This window comes from Vulpes vulpes, chromosome 15 (genome assembly GCF_048418805.1).
Source record: "Vulpes vulpes isolate BD-2025 chromosome 15, VulVul3, whole genome shotgun sequence".
Taxonomy (NCBI): Eukaryota; Metazoa; Chordata; class Mammalia; order Carnivora; family Canidae; genus Vulpes; species Vulpes vulpes.
In genome coordinates, this window is record NC_132794.1 from 90,657,913 (window position 1) to 90,678,010 (window position 20,098).

General features: G+C 46.4%; 1 protein-coding gene across 5 annotated transcripts in view; it reads left to right on the top strand.

Annotated features, from left to right (window-relative positions):
• HIF1AN (hypoxia inducible factor 1 subunit alpha inhibitor) overlaps positions 1-20,098 on the top strand; it is an 83,098-nt gene that overhangs the window by 11,084 nt on the left and 51,916 nt on the right. For 3 of the 5 annotated variants that reach the window (XM_025992226.2, XM_072739817.1, XM_072739816.1), the window contains exons 8-9: positions 177-287; positions 1,119-2,973. In XM_025992226.2, coding sequence (XP_025848011.1) covers positions 177-287; positions 1,119-1,163 — 156 coding nt within the window. In that variant the 3' untranslated portion in view covers positions 1,164-2,973. Of the gene's footprint in view, positions 1-176; positions 288-1,118; positions 2,974-20,098 lie in introns of those variants that run through there. The other 2 variants (XR_011997549.1, XR_011997550.1) reach the window with 1 other exon arrangement.

Sequence of the window (20,098 nt, forward strand, 5' to 3'; positions counted from 1 at the left end):
TTTGGGGGCAGGGTGGGGAGGTTGGCTGTCTCTAAAAGTGATTCCTAGGTCTTCGGGGAGATGAAGGAGGGTTGGGGTCAAACTGGGTTTCTTAGAAGGGGTGAAGGCACTGGAATCATGGGTTATACTGAAGCCTGCTGCTAAAGGCGTTTCCTGAGCTGCTGCTTCCTTTGCAGGGGGCCCCCACCCCTAAGAGAATTGAATATCCTCTCAAAGCCCATCAGAAAGTGGCCATAATGAGAAACATTGAGAAGATGCTTGGAGAGGCCTTGGGGAACCCACAAGAGGTATGTGGCTGCCCCAAGGTGGCACTCCTGTGGCCCAGTGGGCAAGAGTGACCAGGGAAAATCAGGATTGGTGTCACATTCTCCATAGCTCTGTTTCAGTATCTGGTGTCCTTTCTCTCCATAGAGGTTATGGGCGTGTTCAGAAAATCTTTGTTTTCTGGTGAGAGCTGGGCTTGACTGGTGGATCAATTATAATCTGTTCCATGCTAGTGGTAATGTTCCCCATGGGGCTTGTGTGCCAGCTGGGGACCCCTGAGGGGATTCTTCTGGAATGGGAAGTGAGCAGTAAAGCATCTCCTCACGCTCTCCCAGCTGTGCCAAGGCTGCTCTAGGTAATGTTGAGACCTGCTTCCCACACAGGTGTGCCAGTGGCCCATTGGGTACCCAGGGGAGGTATTTGTAATGCTCTTGCCTTCTTCCTATGGATAGCCTCAGCATCCAGAGGACCTGTGGGATTGGGAGGTGGCACCAGCCCCAGTTGCAGGTGACCGTTTCGGGATACAGACGCATTTAACCTTCTTAAAACTCATTTAAGAAGCATGCAGGCACTCTTGGGTTTTGGGGGATTATTGGCTCCTCTGACCTTCTGTCTGTCAGTTTGGTGCTGCTTACAGGGTATTGTGAGAGGGAAGGTAATACAATATGGGCCCAGAGGAGAGGGCCATGTCCTGGAATATTCTCCAGGAAGAGAGTAGGCTAGGGGGTTTACAAGATTGAATGAAAGCCTTGTCCCTCCCCTTGGCTGGACATACAGTGCTTCAAGACACACCATGTCTGGCTCCAGGGCCAAGGGACAGGCAGTTCTGACTGGCTCCTCATGTCTCTTCACAGGTGGGGCCCTTGTTGAACACAATGATCAAGGGTCGATACAACTAGCCTGCCAGGAGTCGAGGCCTCCTGCCAGGTGACTGCTAGCCCGTCCACACCGCTTCATTGATGAGGACAGGAGACTCCAAGCGCTAGTATTGCACGCTGCACTTAATGGACTGGACTCTTGCCATGGCCCTGGAGGCAGGTGTTTGGGGCAAGGCAGGGTGGTTGGCGCTCCACTCCCATTTGGAGGGACTTCTTGCCCTTGCCTCTGTGCCCCAGCATCTTCCCTCTCTGCCCCCCCTAAGGTCCTGCATTCAGTGTGTGGAGTCCCAGCTTCTGGTTGTCATCACGTCTGTGTGTGTCCATCTGTCACCCTCGGGATGTGTGTGCGTGTGTGTGCATGCACACGCGTGGATGTATCTGTTCCTTGCTTTCTCCTTCTGGGTCAGGATGCCACTGCTGGCTCTCAGTCCTGTCTCCTGCAACCTCAGTGCCTCAGCCTGAGAGTTAGATGGTCTTGGACGCCCACTATGTTTGGGCTGCAGGGCCAGTCTTCCTCCTTCCAGTTTTCACAGTCAGGCTCTAGGCTGGGTGGGAATGGTTACTGGGACTCCTAATGGGGAGAGTGAGAAGGAGGCTTGCCTCTAAGAGCCTAGATGACCTTCCTGTGAGAGAATTAGAGAGTTCCAACTTGAACCTTTAAGCTCAAGCCATACATAGAAAAGAACCTTGGAACATGAAACCCAAGGATTATGCACAAGTTCCAAACTAGAGACACATACAGCTTCTCTCTTTCGGCACCAGCTCTTGCTCTCTGTGCTGAGTACCAAGGGAGTCCTCCTAGTAGTGGCTTCTCTAGGTTCTAGGGGTATAAGCCTGTGTGTGTGTGTGTGTGTGTGTGTGTGTGTGTGTGTGTGTATGTCTGTATGTGTGTGTGTGTCGGTGTGTCCCCGTCCACACTGGCCTGCCTCTCTGCTTACCAAGTTTCTCCACTGTTTAACCTTATCCAGTGGGACATACAGTGTAAGCCCCAGGGAAGTACTGCCTGACCTAGCCTAAAGCTTTTAAACTCAGTTTTAGCCATTGGATGTTGGTCAGGTCTCACTGCAACCTGCTTGAGGCTGACTGGTTAGAGCCTCCAGGTCCTGTGACCCTCCCTGCCCAGGCCACATCCTTTCTTCCTTGGGGCTTCCTGGCTGAGTAGATGAAATGGGGTCCAGCTTAGGTAGCTAACTTACCACCTGCCATCCACTTCAGGTCAAGGACAAAAATGTAGCCTTGCCTCTTAAAGCCAGCACCTCTGCCAGACCCCACTGTAATGTTCCACAAACACCCTTGAAAGTCAGGGCAACTGACGGAGCACAGAAGTGAAATTTCCTTTTCTGTTCATTGTTACTTGTGGGAACCCCTCTCAGGGCTACAGCTTACAGCTGGGCACTGCACAATGCAAAGGGCCATCAGTCACATGATTCAGTAGAACTGGGGCCACTGGAATTGGGCAGTATGGTGGCCTTATGGCCCTTTGTCTTCTCACCTCCACTTCCATCTCTATGCCCCTTCTCTCTGTCTGGAAGGAAAGAAGAGTTGGAAAACTGGGGTTTTTCCTTTTTTTTTTTTTTTTTTTGCCAAAGGTTTACTTTCAGTGTCTGAGCTGTGGCTCTAACCCCCAAAGCTCAGTTTACAGTTACAGCGCACTGATGGACTGAGAGGGTGTGTGTGTATGCATGTGTGCACCTGTGTGTGTATTTTGGATAGGGGTGTTTATTTTTAGTGCCCCATTCTGGGGTTCTCTGATGCAGTGTGGGTGTGCAAACACGGTACCTACCTTCTCAAGTGTAGTTCTTTCAAATATAGCCAATGCTGGAAAATGTGATTGCAGTGATCTCCATCCCTCCATTTCTTGGGAAAGAGGAGCATTAGCAAAGAAAACAAGGCAGAGGATAAACATGACTACAGTCAAACTTTGAAAGATAGCAGATTGTTTTTGTTCTCCTTAGCAGGTCTGCTGTGTTCCTGGCTCAGCCCTCAAAGATGTGGGCGATGTGCAGCAGGGAGGCATGTGCCACTCAACTGATCCTTGTTGAGTGCTGTGCTGACACAGATCTGACCTAAGGCGACATAGGAGGAGGGTCCTTTACAGGATTGGTCCTGACCCTTGGGTAATATAATAGTGACCCTGATTATTAAGATACCTAATAATAGCCTAGTGTTTTTATCTTTGGTTCTCATCCTGCCAGGTAGGTATTTTCCTTTCACAGCTAAAGAAATGGACTCAGAGAGGTTTCATTGATTAGTGGCAATCAGGATTTGAACCTAATGTTAATTTGACTGCAAACCCCCTGCTACTCCCTATCCACAAAACTGTTGGTTCTCCTACCTTGCCACTTCCCTTGAACTATAGTCCGTTCTCAGATCTCATGCCACTGGGCATTGTCCATGAGGGTCCACAAGGTATAGCTTAGGGTAAAAGCTTTTTTGGACTCCAGCTAAAAGCTTTTTTGGACTGCAAGGTATAGCTTAGGATAAAAGCTTTTTTGGACTCTTGGGAGAAGTACTGGGAAGCCCTGTTCTAAGTTAAGAGTGCTGGAAGGAGTGTGGGGAAACTGGTTCTAGATCCCAGTGCATTTTTTTTCCTTGAATAGGACCCATAACTTCTCCCAGCTTGCTTCTGCACCTGTAGGATTGAAGATCCAGTTCTAGATGATAACTAGGAACATTTATTCATGTTCTGTTGCCTCCTTTTCCCCCAAGGAAAAGACCTAGTCTTTTCACTTAGGGCTAAGTTAGGGTTGTTTAGGCTCAAATTCTACTTGCAGCTGCAGAAACATATCTGCTCTGTTGCTTACTACCATGCTAGCAAGCAGAGTGGAGCCAAGGGAAGGTGGTGAGGCTTTGGACCTGAAAGGAGGTCTGCCATGTTACAGGCTCCCATTTTCACATCAGCAGGTACACAGGAAACTGCTCTTTTGTGAAGTCAAATATTTGTTGGGGGGTTGGAATTCAGGGGAGGGAGGAGGGGCTGTTCTGGGCATCAGTTGAGCAGATGCCCAGGATGCCTGGGGGAGACCAGCTTCCCCTACAAATCAGAGCTCTAAATTACAAGGTTTTTACCAACGCGAACAGTTGGGGGAAGTCGTATGCTCTCATTTGCGTAATGGTTTCTGTCACTGGTGATTAGACACAGGATGAAGGAAAAGAAATTTGACAATTAGGAATGAACGATCATTAATCTGAATCTGTTAGGAGACAGAGAGGGGAAGGATCCTTATCAATGGGCTAGCCTAGTATGGGGACACTCTCCCTCTGCCCCCACCAAAGACTCTTGGGCCACATACCCTTCCATTGTTCCCACAAGCGGGCTGGGCTGATGTTTCTTAAACCCTAGGTAGGCACACTCCTCAGTCTGAGCTGGATACAGTATATAGGCATGAGCCATCAGAGAGGTGGGTGTCAAATGCAAGTGTTAGGGCAAAGAATACTAATGGAATGGTTTTGACGTGTTTGCTGTTTGTGGAAAAAATTCTTTCAATCAATACTCCAGATAGCCCACCTGTGACAAATGTTTGTTGCATTCCAGCACTGCAGGGTGTGGAGAAAACCTGTTTTTTTATCCCCTAGAAGCTTCTACTTAGTTGGAGAGGAAACCACACAAAACAGCCAGAGGTTATGAGGCCATGAATCTTGTGAGGACAAGATGAAAGATTGTGGAAAAAGGAGGAAGATAGTAGAGAGCAAGCTCTCCCACCAGGCTCCTCCAAGGCCTGGGGCTCCTCAGTGGGGGGACTCTTTACTCCAGGCCTCCTGGCAATGTTGATTTTCCCCAGTCCATGCAGCCAGAGTAGTTGCTGAAGGGCACTGAGGCGCCCCACCCAGGAGTGTGCACAGGGGATGAGATAACCTCTAGTGGCCTGAGTCCTAAGGTGTGGAGGGTCCCAAATTGTATCTTCCCAGGTCTCCGTGGCACCTTAATATGCATTCTTTCTGTCTTCACACTTCAAGCACTATGTTAATTTGCACTAGTTGCTGTTTGTTCCTCAGTTTTGTGACTTGCATGTGGTGGGTTCCTTAGATCAGAGGTTCCCTCAGAGATTGGGGACAGGGACGGTTCTTTGTCTCCTCTTAAGAGTGTGAACTTCCCACAGACAGGACTGCATCTCTCTGAGGCTTCTACTCTTCCAGGTTGGGTATGGAGTTTTTAGTAGGGCAGTGGGGAATAGCCCTCAGTGACTAGTTTTACCCAAACAGGGTGGATGCAGGGACGCACCTGGAAGTGGCTCATGAGGTTCCAGGGGCCCTGGCTTTTCAGCCCTTTTCTTGTTCTTCTCTGGAAATTTCAGTTCTCATCCTTCAGTCCTTCTGAATGCTCTGGTGTCTTCTCAAGCTTCCTGCATGAAGAGATATTCTAGCTTCCGTATCCAGGGCTCCCTCAGTTTCTCCCACTCAGGCTCCTCCCTCTGTCCAGTCTCGCCCTCAGCCAAGGACCTTTTTCCTAAATGGCTGTTCTTTCTTCAAAAGCCCTATGGCAAAAAAAAAAAAAAAAAAAAGCCCTATGGCTGCAAGTATTTGGATAGACTTTCTCTAGGATTTCTTCCCCCTAGGCTTGACCCTGAGCATCTTTGAGTTATCTTCCTTTTTTGACCTGCTCATTTGTTCTGCATCTGCTCTGCCCTCTTAGCATCCTTTTGCTAATTCTATGCAGTCTGATTAGCTTTTCTAACTCTGGTGGCCCTTTTGCTAGTCTTCAACTATCTCTGTTTGATCATCATAGGTCTTGGGTCCTCAGTGTAGCCAAAACTGAGCACTTTCTGGTACGTTTCTAGGGGACGAGGCCTTAGACACTGGCAACATTGAGGCCCAGGGACCTGCGGTCTATGGGGCCTCCAGAGCTGGGTGAGGGGAGGGTACCTAGAGTCTTAGATAGTGGAGAGCCAGTGAGGAGGGATTGGGTAGGAGAATCCCCAGGTATGGATCCAGGCCTGGCAAGCGAGGGTGGAAAAAGCAGTTCTGTGTTCCCATCTAAATGCATCTGTGTGCCTTACAGTCGGGGATGGTGGGCATTTTGTGAATGTCTCCTAGTTTATTTCAGGTGTCTTTGGCAATGCTCTGAGTCACCAAGTTTGGCTGGACTCTGGATTTCAGCAATTGCTGGAAGAGAAACAGCATACTGAGTAGTTGATACCAGGAGCGGAGGTCTTCAATGAGAAAAGCCGTGGAAGCTGGGGTAGCAAGGCAGGGACCTGGTGATCAGCTTACCCAGGCTATCTTGATGCCTCCAAGTATTTACAAAAGCTGACTAAAGTAAAAAAGTGAGGCCTCACCTTCTTCCTTACCTGAAGTCTGGGTTTTCAGGTAGTATTTGGGGAAGGAGTATATGTCCTTTAACTTCCAGTGAGAAACAGTCTCAGATAATGTTTTAAAGCATGGATTTTAGAGCCAGGTGTCTGGTTCAGATTTCTAGCTTTACTACTTAACTAGCAGGTTTAACCTTGATAATTGACTTATCTTTTCTGAGCCTCAGTTTCCTCAACTCTAATGATATGTATTGAACTGAGGGGGGATGTTGAGAATATCTACCTCAGGGTTGTTGGATTAACTGAAACAATGTAAAGCTTTAGCACAGTACCTGGCAAGCACTTAATAAATGGCTGTGGTGGTGGTGGTGGTGGTGGTGGTTGTTAGATTTATTATGTAACTTATTCAAAAACTTGATCTTAGTGGTTTGTGAGCAGATTTCCAGTGATTTCTTTTCTCTCAAGAAAACTAGCAAAGAACAAGGAAAATGTCCTGTAGACACCGTTACTGAGTTGAAGGCACACAAAAGGGCCTTAGTACCTAAACCTTAGAGGGAGGGAAACAGGGAAGTGTCTGATGCCTTCTGCCTGGTCGACCAGAGTTTACCATTCTCCATACCCACCCAGGATCAGGGTAAGAAACCATCAGGTATGAGCTCTCCTAACACCATTTGAGGGGTGAGAGCAGCTGAATGGGTTCCCGTCACTCCTGGAGCTACGCTGACTTCACATTGTGAGATACCACAGCAGTCATGTTGGGCTCCATTGGTTCAGTTTCATCCCATTATCCTCAAAGTATTTAAATTATATGTAGGTTAAGATGGTTCTCGGGTACAGGGGTATTCAGAAGAGAATCCAGAAAAATAACAGACTGGAATGGAATCTTAATAGCTAGCATTTTCAAAGTGTCCTGGAGCATTTCTGCTTTGGACCCTGTACTAGTTTGTACCCATGTGCTCTCAGTTCAGTGGGGACACCAAGCAGGCGGTTAGCATCACAGATGTGCAGAGGAGAAATTGGGTGTTCACAGTAGGCTTCCTCCAGGAAGTAACACAGTCTAAGCTGGTATCTGGAAGAGAACCAGAGGTTGGGAAGTAATAAAGAGCATACATTTCTCCTCTGGCTGCTTTGCCAGTTCCCAAACACTGCTCCTCTGTGTTTAAGGGTTTTGTTAATAACTGCTAGGAAGGAACCAGATGATGGGCCTCAAAAGAAAACCCTTTGGTTAGTCACAGAAATCTTTGGAAATCATGTTGGTTACTGGTCTAGGTTTGCCCTGGAGTACACATGGATTGGACTTGCTCCTTTGTAGCCCTTTCACTGTCCTCTTTGTGAGAAGTCTGTCTGCATTCTGGCCTCTGGAGCCACTCTGCCACTCTACTTGGAAGAAATGCTGGTACGGTTACTCAGATGTCAGCCTGAGATACATTCTTGCTGCCTGGAATTCTCAGCCTCTTCCACACTGAGATCTCCTGATCACAAGTCTGTCCTAATGCCCAGCCACCCCACTATGAGCCAGGCTTCTCTGCAGTGCCCCTATATAGCCATGCACAACATCTTACATCTGACCATGGTCCCCAGCCTCATGGGTGGAGAAGACCTCCTCTCTAGCTTGCGCCAAGTCATTTCTGGACTGTAGACCATCCTGTAGTCACCTTGTATTCACATCTTTGCTTCTAGATTTCTTTGGCTCCAGGCCTTGGAAGCCTTTCTCCTTGGCCCCAGAAAATGTTGCTGTGCTTTATTCAGTTTGCTTAAAACCTACCTGGTCATTGAGGTCAGTCCTGCCCTTGAAGGAAGCCCTGCTCCTTAACCCAAAATCTCATCTATGTCTGGGCTAGGTTTTTATTACCTCTTCAGTATATAGTGTATAGTGCAACATAGGATAGTGGTTGAGAACGAGGGCTTTGCATATCTGGCTTTGAATCCTAGATCTGCATTCTGTATAACCTCGGGCAAATGACAAGTTGCTTGTAACTCCTTCATGTTGTCCGAGGATAACATTACCTACCTTATCAGGGCTGTGTGAAATACAGTTTGTAAAGAAAGTCTTAGCAGAGTAAATTTCATAGCAAGGCTCAGCCCTTCTGGTTCTCAAAGCCTTTATCTCTATTCCTCATCTAGCTCTCCAATTAAAGTCCTGCTTCTAGTCTCAGGGCAAGTCTAGTTGACTTGTAGGCAGAGCAGAGCAGAAGTATGAGTATAAACTTTCCTGCACATGTTAACAGTCCCTACTCCTCAGTGACCGGATTCACAAGGACCCTGTCATACCACTGTCATGGGGAATGATCTTCCAAAATCTCTTTTCTGGAATATTAAAAATATCCGAAACACAGTGTCAGTGACAATAGAAAGCATCAGAACTGCTGCCAGCAGGGGTAAGAGTCACTGAAGGTGTGTACAAGGTGGCAGCAAAGCAGACAGGGACACAGGAGACAAGAAGATTGGTGCAGAGGCCACCATACTATCTAGAGGCAGCAGAACCATGGGCTTAAGAAGGTTCCCTCTAAGTTTTCAAGTAGTGAGCTTTTGACTTATGTTATTTGAGCAAAATCGTACCCACTTTAAAAAAAAAAAAATCGTACCCACTTTACTGTCAGTGTGATCCTTGTTTTCACAAGGGTTTGTGTGATGTCCTGATAAGAATAGAGGCATTAGATGTGCTTCCTGGGTTTGAAGTCCCTATTTGCTGCTTCCTGACTCTATCCTTAGGTGAGTTTAAAGGCTCTCAGTCTTGGCCATTTCATGTCTGAGGGGTGGGAAATTGCACATGACTTGCATTGTTGTCTTAAGTATATGTGGGAATGTTTTAAAAATACTCAGTTCAGCATGAATTCTTAGGAAATGGTTTATTATTAAGACTCAGATGTCTGTGAACAGTGTTTAGTTAGTGCTTGGAGCGAAGGAAACTGCTGGCATCAGGGCTTTTGGGATCCTACTGTCTCAGGACACAGTGCTCAAAGCAGAATCTCAGAGGAGTTGGCTTGTTGGGAGAGCAAAATGGAAAAGACCATAAGTCTTTGTAAGAGCCTGAATGCCTGAAAGGCAGTGCTAGAGATAAAGATGGTTATGCCAAGATGGGGTCTTGAGGAACAGAGGCAAAGACCTAGGCACTGTTGACCACCTAATCCCCAGAAGAACAAAGGAAATTGGACTGAACAGAGTCTGTGGAGGACACTGGCTGAGTGGAAAGAACAGAAGGATCAGGGACAGTGAACTTATGTGTGAATCTTAGGTGTACTTTTCACAGGCTGGGTGACTTTGGGCATGTTTGTCTCTATGCTTCATTCTCATCTTTAAAATTGGCTAGTAACTGCTGCTACCTTGCTTACAGGATAGATGAGACAACATATGTGAAAATGCTGTCTAAACAGAGCACTCTATGTTTGTTGTTGGGGTGAGGGTTTAGGAGAGCTTTTCCAGAGTGAATGGGCTACAGAATTGCAAGTGGTCACAGAGTAGTGCCCCCCTCATTTCCAGTGGAAATGGTAAGGCAGCATTTCCCACCAGGACACTGTTCTTTCATTCTGCCACCATTTGACTAGGAAGGATTTGATTGAAGAAAAAAAAAGCAGTGTAGTGAGAAGGGCAAGTTTTGGAGTTGCATAGACTGGGTTTGAATCTTGGTTTCACCATTCCCAATATTGAGATGGTCAGATCACTTGCCATATCTGAGCTTTGGTTTCTTAACAGGCCCTTTCATGTGGTTATTGAGAATAAACGAGACACCTCAAGTGAAACAGCTCACTGCACAGTGCCTATTAAGTGCCCAGTAAATGTTTGTTTCCTTTCTTTTATTTCTTTACCCCTTAGGAAGTATCTAGTTTACCCAGCATAAAAGGGTCTTCGTTATCCATGCCTTAGTATGAACAAGTAATATCAGATTTCTCTTCCTTTCTAGAGTGAGATCTGTTGCCTTAAAGAAGTATGACTGGGGCAGAATTGAAAAGGGGGCAGAACTCCACAGTATTGGGGATGGAGTAGGGGTACTCTGGTTATCTGGTCAGCATGGGGGTGAGTAAACAAAAGGTAATGTTGAGAGGTGAAAATTTCAAGAAAAAAGTTGGGTGCTGAATGCTAGAGGGAAAGCCAGTTGTGCAGGGGCTTTGGAGTGGAGTGGAGAATGGAGTGGAGGCAAGAAGATCAGAGTTCGGGCAGCCCTGGTGGCACAGCGGGCCTGCAGCCAGGGGTGTGATCCTGGAGACCCGGGATCGAGTCCCACATCGGGCTCCCAGCATGGAGCCTGCTTCTCCCTCTGCCTGTGTCTCTGCCTCTCTGTGTGTGTGTGTGTCTCAATAAATAAATAAAAATCTTAAAAAAAAAAAAAGATCAGAGTTCAACCAGGAGAGCCTTAGGAATTGTGACTAAAAGTCAAAGTTATGAAGAAGTCTTGCACTTAACCAACTGTCATTTTAATACCTGTAGGAGTTGTGATCCTCCCAGAAAGGAAGAATATAAAAAGAAAGCAGGAATTCTCAAGATGGAAATACTTTTTATTATTGTTTTTTAAGTAATCATTTATGCCCAGTGTGGGGCTCAAACTCATGACCCTGAGATCAAGAGTGGCATGGTCTACCAACTGAGCCAGCCAGGCACCCCAAGATGGAAAGACTTTAAACTGTTTTCAAATCCAAGGATATGCATCACTCAATGAGGGTATACGGCATCCTAGTTGGGGTTCTAGACTTCCATGAGAAAATGCAGTTAGGTACTAAAGAGCATAGAGCCCAGGTATATGAACTGGGTGACCGCTTCTGTAAGTAGTGGAGGTCCTTCAGGCTTTCAGAGGATGCAAGTAGGACTTTTCTGGGTCCTTAGAATCCAGTCACTGATCCAACCAATGTTTCTGCAATGTTTCTGGTTTTATATCTTCAGCCATTTGGGAAGGCAACCTTGAAATTATCAGGGCAGCATCAATTGCTTCCTTTATAGGTCTGCATCTTAATGCTAGAGGACTTAAGATGAAGGATGGATGTGTTTAAGAACATCAGCGCCACAGCATTACTACATTTGCTTTAAGGAATCTATGCCATTTGTATTTTCAATCCTTGACATGTGGAAGAGAGTTTGCTTCTTAGTTTAATAGGTTTACCTTGTAATATCAACTAAAGAATGTTGAGTAATTGATTTAGACTTGAATTTTACATTGAAATCTTGCTAAGTGTTTTTACAGTTTTGGAACATTTTAAATGATTTAAGATTTGCTGTATTTATAAACTTAATTTATTGGATATATAATTATTTGGGAAGGTTTACCTCAGTCAGATAAATGAAGTACTTGAGGAAATCAAATACATAACCTTCCATCAAATCAAACTCTTTTGTTTTATAAGCAAAATAATAAGGTTTGTAATGTGAACTTAAACGTTTAGACAAGAATTAGGATTTTGAAAATGTAACTTTGAAAACTGAATATCACTTTTACAACTAATTTTTGGTTAATTATTTCTGTACACAAAAGTCACCCTTGTGGATATCAAAAAACTCAGGGAATGTAGTATTACCACAAAGCCAAGTCTTTAGTCTCTCCAGATACCAGGCAACTGGCAGCAGTTAAGATGACCAGCATGGGTCAAACCAGAGCTACAGACACGTTCTTTGAAAGCTTTTTAAATTCTTTGGCAGCATTTAAGATAAACTTTCACCTAAAAAGCCAGATTTTGGCTTCTCTGGAAATTGGAAGATCTGACAATAAAATTACATTTTCTGTCTGATGACAATTGGCTGGAGCTGAGTAGCTACCACCCATGGGGGAGGGGGGGGCTGTTCCTTCCAGTGTGCTATAGTCAACTCTTCTCATTTTGGTACCTTATTCCTGGTTTGTCTCATTTCTGTGATCTCACTGGCCGATATGAATTTTTGAGTGCAAGACCTCTGAACTAGAGGTTCTGAAGTTCCTAACAGCTGGTGTATAGCCTGGGTAAGGGCTCAGGAAAAATGTAGGCCCCACCCTTCTCTGTCTCAGTGTCTGCACGCCAGCTAGGCTGTCTTCCCATCTGACTTGGCTCCAGGACTGGGTTGAACCCCTATACAAAATATGCAGGGACTTCCCTGTGTTTGCTGCTCTTTTCTGTGACCAGACCAGTTCTAGATCTTTTCTTGCCCAATTTGCCTAGGCTCTTACCTCATGTCTCAGTTCCTGTGAACTTTCTGATTACCTTTACAATTTGACCACAGTCTCACTTTGTTATGTGAGGACCACCCGGCTCTCTGCTTTAGGTTATAACCAATATTTTAGGCCTGGTTGTGAATCTTCTGACTTAGACTCCCAAACCCTAATCCATCTCCACCATCACTGCTCACTGTCTGGGCAGTGTGGTTACACAACTGAGGGGTGGAAGATTGCTGAAAGTTCAGGGAATGGAGGTAATGTTGGAAGTGTTTGGATTTTCCAGAGAAAGAGGCAGCTAATAGAAGGCTTTTTAGGGGAGGAAGATCACTACACATACTTGAAGGTAGAGGAGAAGACAGTAGGAGAGAATTTAAGTGTGAGAATAAGGTCTCAGAGAAGACACGGGGTAGTAGGATAGGAAATGGCAGTAGTTGCTTCTTGGAGATCCTGAAGCTCAGAAATACTTGCAGAGGCAAAAGATGCAGGAGGGGGTACTGTTGGGAGTCTGTAATCCCCTAATGTTCTGGTTATATAAATAATACTATATACTTTGGAAAGAGGGCATGGTTATGTTGGGGTCACAGCCTGGAGCAAGAGAAATCTCCAGCAATGCAGCCGATAGCCTTTCACAATATCTGTAGACATAGCAGAAACATCTAAACCAAATGGTCGTGTAGCTTGGTGAAAAGCCAGATCCAGTGAGGGTTGATTAATGGATCCATGTCATCTTAGACCAGAGGGAAGTCTCCAGCAGTATACTGTAGGGCTCATTCTGGGCCTGTGTCCTGTCTGACATTTTTATTGACAACTGACCAAAGCAGCAGGCTCATCAAGTTTGCAGGTGATAGAGCTAGGAGGGGCAGCTAATACTTTGCATGAAAGAGTCAGGATTCAAAATGATTTCAACAGGCTGGAACACTGGGCTGGAACCAACAAGATTAAATTTAACAGGGATAAATGTAGAGTCCTGCACTTAGGTTAAAACAAAATCAATGACATAAGTACCGGGTGGGGGGCGGGCCCAGCTTGACAGCAGTTCGTGAAGAAAAGACCTGGGGGGTTTAGTTGACTGCAAGCTCAATATGAGTCAACCATGTGATGTGACTGCTAAAACCTCTAATACAATCATGAATTGCATTAACCAAAAAGGAGCAGCCAGATCAAGGGAGACCATTACCCTGTTGCTTTGTCAGATTGTCAGGCCACCTCTGGAATACTGGGTCCAACTCTGAGGTCCTTTTTAAAAGGAGGTCAGTGACAAATGGGAATATTTTGACAAGCAGCCAGTGTGGCAGTGGGCCTGAGTACTGCCAGAAACTTGGCTAGAAATTATGGTGCCAAAGTTCTGGGATGAGGGCAGGGATGGATAATCTGACTGCAACAAGCACGGTTGAATCTGGTGTACTTTGAGAGGTTGGGAGAAATGTGGGGGCTGCATTTTTCCATTTCCTAGGAGTACCCAGAAACATTGTCCCAGGCCTTTCTGAAGTTGGAGAACTAAGGGTTACTTAGAATGGGTCTAAAATGGGGATCAGCATGGGAGTAAGTAGAGAATGGGTTAGTGAAATAGGAAGGAACCTGTGCCTTTTACCTAAAACACCCACCTTTCCATCGTTTCCCCTCCCTCACCTGGGATGTGCAGTCCCCACTTTGGTCACAACGTGGCGCCCTCACTCCACACGGATCCTGAGCCAATGGTGGGCACGGAGTGGGCGGCCTAGCGGCACCAACACTTCCCACACTCGCCACTACGGGGAGCCCGCGGGGCCGCTCCAGTTAGTCGCAGTTGGCCAGAGGCTTCTGTGTGGCAAGAAGACAACTGAAGTGTGGAAAAGCTTGCCCACGAGCTTTTTGCCCACGGCACAAACACATGGGATCCAGATGTGTCTCCCGTTAGGAGCATGTATTCCGACCTGAGCTACTCTGCACATGCCTCTTGTCTGCTAACATGGAGCCCACGGTGCAGGAGGGTTTCTAGGGCACCCTGTGGGGTCAGGGGTGGGCCTGAATTCCCTTACAGTGACTGCTAGTACTACTGTTGGTAGTATTGCTGCTACCAACTTACCTAAGCTGTGTATGTCTTGGGTTCCTTAGCTGAAGTAGAATAACACTGCCAAGTTCATGGAGTTGTTAGGATTGAAAGAGGCACCTAGGGCAGTGATTCTGAACTGGTGTAAGAATCACCAGAGAAGGTTGTTGAAAATAGGATTCTGGCCCCACCATCAGTCATTTAGTAGTTCTGAATGGAGCCCAGGAACCCAACTTTATAACCAACTTCCCAGGTGATTCTGATATACATGGTTCTCTGTTTGAGAAACTGACCTAGGACCTGCAAGGTGACCTAGTTTAGTATGAAACTCGGAGCCTATGAGAGGGACTGGGGATCTTGGGGCTGGGATGACAACAGTACATAGGCTTGGTCTCCAGATGACTATAGCCTTGATGGAGAAGGAAGAGGTCTGGAGGTAAAGACATATATTAAAGCTCAGAATGGATGTTTGAGACCTGACAACCTTGGATATACTAAGGGCCATTGATACTTGGAGTGCTGGCACCAGGGCTGAGGGACACTTGATGGGGTGTGGGGGTGTGTTGGGTGTAATGTGTTGTTGCAGGGAATGGGGTCAAAGTGTACCTGGAGGGGAAGGAGCTGAGAGGATGAGGTGGAGTACGTTTGCATTTTCTTAGGGGACCGGAGATGGAGATTTGTTATATCATCATGGGGCCAAGAAGACATACCAATGGAGACTGCGATGCTCAGTGAAGCCCCGTGGGGGCAGCCGTGATTTGTGATTTGTGATGCAATATTGAACCTATTCCTCTGACTATTCCTTTTTTTTTTTTTTTTTTTTTAAAGTAGGAGGGGAGGAGGATGCTCCTTAAGAGCTTCTAGGGGGACTTTCCTGCCCCCAGGGGCATAGGGTGTGTGTGTGTGTGTGTGTGTGTGTGTGTGTGTAGGAGAAGATTAGCTTATGCAATGAAATTCTGTCAAAAATTCCTTTCTGGATTGCATGACTGATTTTTGAGAAGAGTCACACACTTCTCAGAACACACTTGTCTCTATCTCCCCACACACTGACCTGCCTAATTTCTCTTGGGGCTCATTTCCCCAAAAAAGGGGTACTTTTGTCAGCAGCTCATGAGCATGTGGATGTCTGCCAACTGAAAACACCTTAGGAACTCCGAAGACCTTCCCGGAGGAACATTCTAGAAAGAATCCTCAAATTTCAAATCCTTGAACACTGGAGCTGGAACTTAGATACTATCTGATGCAGTCTCCCTCAGCTTGGTCCTGGGGGATAGACACCTTGTGTGGACACTGTGCTTTCCAAGCTTCTGGGGACCCCAGAGTTGGTATGGAAGACAAGACTCACTCATTACCTAGCAAAAAGGGAGACTTAGTAGAGTAGGGTTGTGGGTTCTGCTGGTAAACACTTAGGTCAGAGGTGGGTGAATACCTACGAAAGAAGCCTTAGAACAGGAAAGCTAGAGCTGCACCTTAAAATGGATGATTTATTTTTAGTTATTTTTCTTCCGTGACTTTATGAAAAATAAAAAATATTGGATGAGAGGGTGGGGCATGGTGGTCTGCTACAGGGGCACAAAGTCACAGAGGCCTGGATCCATCTGAGGTCTGGAGGATAGTAAAGAGACCACTTTGATAAGAGGATAGGTAGTGACCACTGCTGGGAGAGAGAGGGGCAAAAAGGTATGGCTGTAGCTGGAGGATTGAGGCTAGAGGAGCAAATGAGAGCACCCAAGGAGACAGAAAAGAAAACCCTGTACAGTGGCAGGCATGAACATGCCAAAGAAGGGCTTGCCAGGGAAATGGAACCAAGGGAGTGGAGGTCACACAGGAGGAGTGGTCAGAGGCTTGAACTCTGAATCAGAGTTTGATATTGGAGTTGGGGATGAGTAAGGTCATTAGAATCCGTGATTAAGAAGTCAGCAGGATGGTAGGGGTTACAGAGTGAGTTGGGGAAGAGATCGGGGTAGCAAGTGTAGACAATTACAGGTTATTTCTTAAGAAATACATGGAGAACTGGAGACAGGCCTGTATTTTGAAAAGCTACAGCATAGCTTTGTTAGAGAAGCAAATTTGTGGACAGAAGACAGAAGTCCTCACTGGAGGGGAAGAGATTGAGGTCACTAGAAAGACTAGACACTGGGAAGAAACAAGTTCTAGAAGAGAAAAGGACAATGAAAGCCTCAGGAAGAAAGGGGTGAAGTGAGGGACTCCAGTTAGACCCAAGCTTTGATTTCCTAAAAGCAGGAATCCTGATGGAGGTCAGCTTCTTCAAGTAAAGGTGGCTGGGATGGGGCTGGTCTGGAGTTACATAGAGGAAGGCCATGGTGGAATCAAAGGAGCAGTCTAATGTTTGACATGTTGCCTGAGGGGGCTGGGTCGAACTGGAGCTGGGCTGGAGTTTGTCTTGGGCCAGGTCTGATGCTCTGCCTCTGGGAGCAGGGTGGAGCAAACAAGCTACAGTATAACCTTCAGATTACAACAGTGTCAGAAGCCTGGAGGCTAGGACACCATGAGGGCAGTAAGGAGCCTTCCTGGGGGAAGGGAGGCCAGCTGTCCGGTCGTGACCTGAGGGCTTAATGCAAGTTTTGACAGCCATGCAGTGTGGGGGTCAAGAGCCTGGATTCAAATGTGAGGAATTACCATTAGTATTTTTAAGTTTTCTGAGGTGGGCTTTGAGTGGAGAGAACATTAGGAGATGCATAAAGGGAGCATTGCTTTGTGCCAGATACTGTTTTATATTAAACTTAATCCTCACAAGACCCCCCCCACACACACACACACACACATACCCCGCCATGAATTAGGTGCTATTATTGTTTCACAAATGAGGAAATTGAAGTTCAGAGAGGGAAAGTAACTTGGCTGAAGTCACATAGCTAGTTGGTGGCTTTTGAATTTGTATTTGAAAGTTTTTTCTGGAAAAAAAAAAAAGTTTTTTCTGACCCCAAAGCCTATGTTTTCTACTGTGCCTTTTTATTAGCTAAATGGGTAGGTGACCTTAAGTAAGTTACTTAATCTCTCCCTCATTTTCCTCATCTGAAAAGTGGGGGATAGTAATACTATCTTATAGGTGTTTGTGAGGTTTAAACGAATATATGTAAAACATTTAAAACAGTGTCTAGCACATAGAATGTGCTACTGAAGAAGGTGTCATTTATTGCCATTATTATTGTTTTTTATTTCTTACAGCCTCTTAACAAGAAGCTGAGGACTTTGAGGAAAGTGAAAGAAGGTCCTGGGGCATATTGGTCATTTAGAGAGCGTCAAGTAGTGGGGGGGAAAGGTGAGAGAACAGGATCCAGCCAGTGGTTCTCAGCTGGGGACATGTTTATCACAGTGGCCTGGGTTTTGGTAGGCAGGAGCCAGGAGTGTTAACAGTAGGCAGTCACATCCCAGTTGAGAATGTGCAGGGGAAGTGCTGGAAAGGGTGCTTGAGATTTAACTCCTCAGAAGAGTAGCAGTTCCAGAGACTGGAGCAGGTTGAGCAAGTGCTGAGTGTTTGGAATGAGCACATCTGTAGGGGACCTGGGAAGAATCAGATCCTGATGGAGGCAAGGTTCCCTGGAGAGAAGGGTGACCACAAAGGTAGGCTGGGACCAAACCCCAGAAGGCCAAGCTGAGGGGTGTGGACACTGAGCAGCAGAGCTGGAGAGCTGTGGGGCTCTGGATGAGGGGCATGTTCTATTTAGGAAGATACTTGTACAGCCAGGGAAGAGGTTGGATGAGAGGGGGAGAATCTGAGGACTCCTTAGAGGAGTGGGGCCAAAGCATGGCAGGAAGGGCACATAAGCTGGACTGAGTTTGGGGTTGGAGTGAGCAGATAAATGGAAACAATACGGAAATTCCCAGTGGGAAGAGGCATGAATGAGAGTGGGCTGGAAAAAAGAGAGAGAGTGGGCTGGGTTGGATCTGGCAGGCACTGACCTGAGAGGGAATTCTGAAAGAGGTGGCCTGGTTTGGGCCCCACGTCTGGTGTTTGGGACACAGTAATCATGGTGAATTTAAGGTGATGATAGGGAGTCAGGAAAGGTCTGGTGAGGAGCTGCTAGTCGAAGTCAGATCTGAAGTACAGGTTTGGGAGTTAGTAATCCACATCTATTGAGTGCCCATACACATGTGAAATAGGGTTCCTTTGAGGGTCATTCCTGTGGGGTTGCTGGTTTAATTTCAAGACCCACTTGCGGATACATTGGTCATGAGAGAGTGTGGAGGGGAAGCACTGAAACCTTCAGATAGCCTGGGCCTCTGCCCATAAGAGAGAGTCAGGCCAGGGTACCAGGCCAAGAGCTTGTAGGAGGGCCTCACCAATGTCAGACATGATGGAAAGTGACTTTAGGACAGCAGCAGAATGGAGGGCAGAGACAAGCAGTGGGGCCGTTGAAGGAAGGAGGCAGTGGGTGAGGGTGGCTGGAGGTTTTGGAGTTCAAGGAGAAAGGGACAGAGGGTTCTGAGACCAGTTGAAGAGGGTGTATTTGTGAGAGAGGAAGCAGTGAGGCTGATGGATGGGAAGAAGTAAGATGAGGTTCTCTGACCTAAGAGTTCCCAAGGAGCTATCTTCGTCTTGGGTACAAAGCAACAGATTTCTCCAGGCTCAATTCTGTAGCCTGCCTTTGCACCCCCATTCCCTCTTAACCCCCAGTTTAGGCTATTTCCTCTGCCCTTCCTCAAGGAACACAGAACAGATAGCCCATGTCCTATACTTATTCTAATTTATCTGGCTTTTTTATGCTGCCCTCCAGACTCAGTGATTCCTGTGCCTTCATCCTTCCCTTCCCAAGGATAAAGTTCACTCCCATGAGGTGATCTGACCATCTAGTTTTTTTCCTGTTTGCCATCCTCAGTGCATTTGGGCTTTTTCAGGAAGCTTGTGGACCACCCTGTGCCCCTCTCTCCCTCCCCCCATAGCCTTTTGCTACTCCAGTTCAGGCCAGACTTACCTTTTTATGGCCATTGCTTTGATCACCGTTCCTTCTGGGATATGATGCCCTGATCCCTCCCTCATCAGCTCCTTGGTCTCTTTGAGTCTGTCACCAGAGTTAGGAATCAGCACAAGATGTTGAAAACTCTCCTCTTGGATTTCTCCAGTTAGGCACATTCACTTCTTATTGCTTCTTTCTTCTGTTGATTCTGCAGATGGGTGGTCCACTTAGATAACTTTGCAGATAAAAAGCACATGCTCTAGTATCTTACTGTTAGGGAACCATTTTGCTTTTGTTGCATTGTAATATTCTGGAAGGGAACCAGAAATCACCTCGTCCAGAGATTTCAAGGAGTATTTTTTTTTAAGGAGTATTTTAAACTTTAGAATCATCTACTCAATTCTGAAAACACAGAGCTAAAAGTAGAAGTGGCTTTTATCAGCAAGCTTCCGCACCTTCCCCATAGAAGCCTTGGATGTTCCTGAGAACCTAGCCCCACAGGCCACATATTGAAAGTTTGATGCCTTCATTTCTTTTTTAAAAGATTTTATTTCTGAGACAGGCAGAGACATAGGCAGAAGGAGCAGGCCCCCCATGGGGAGCCTAATGCGGGACTTTATTCCAGGACCCCTAGGATTACACCCTGA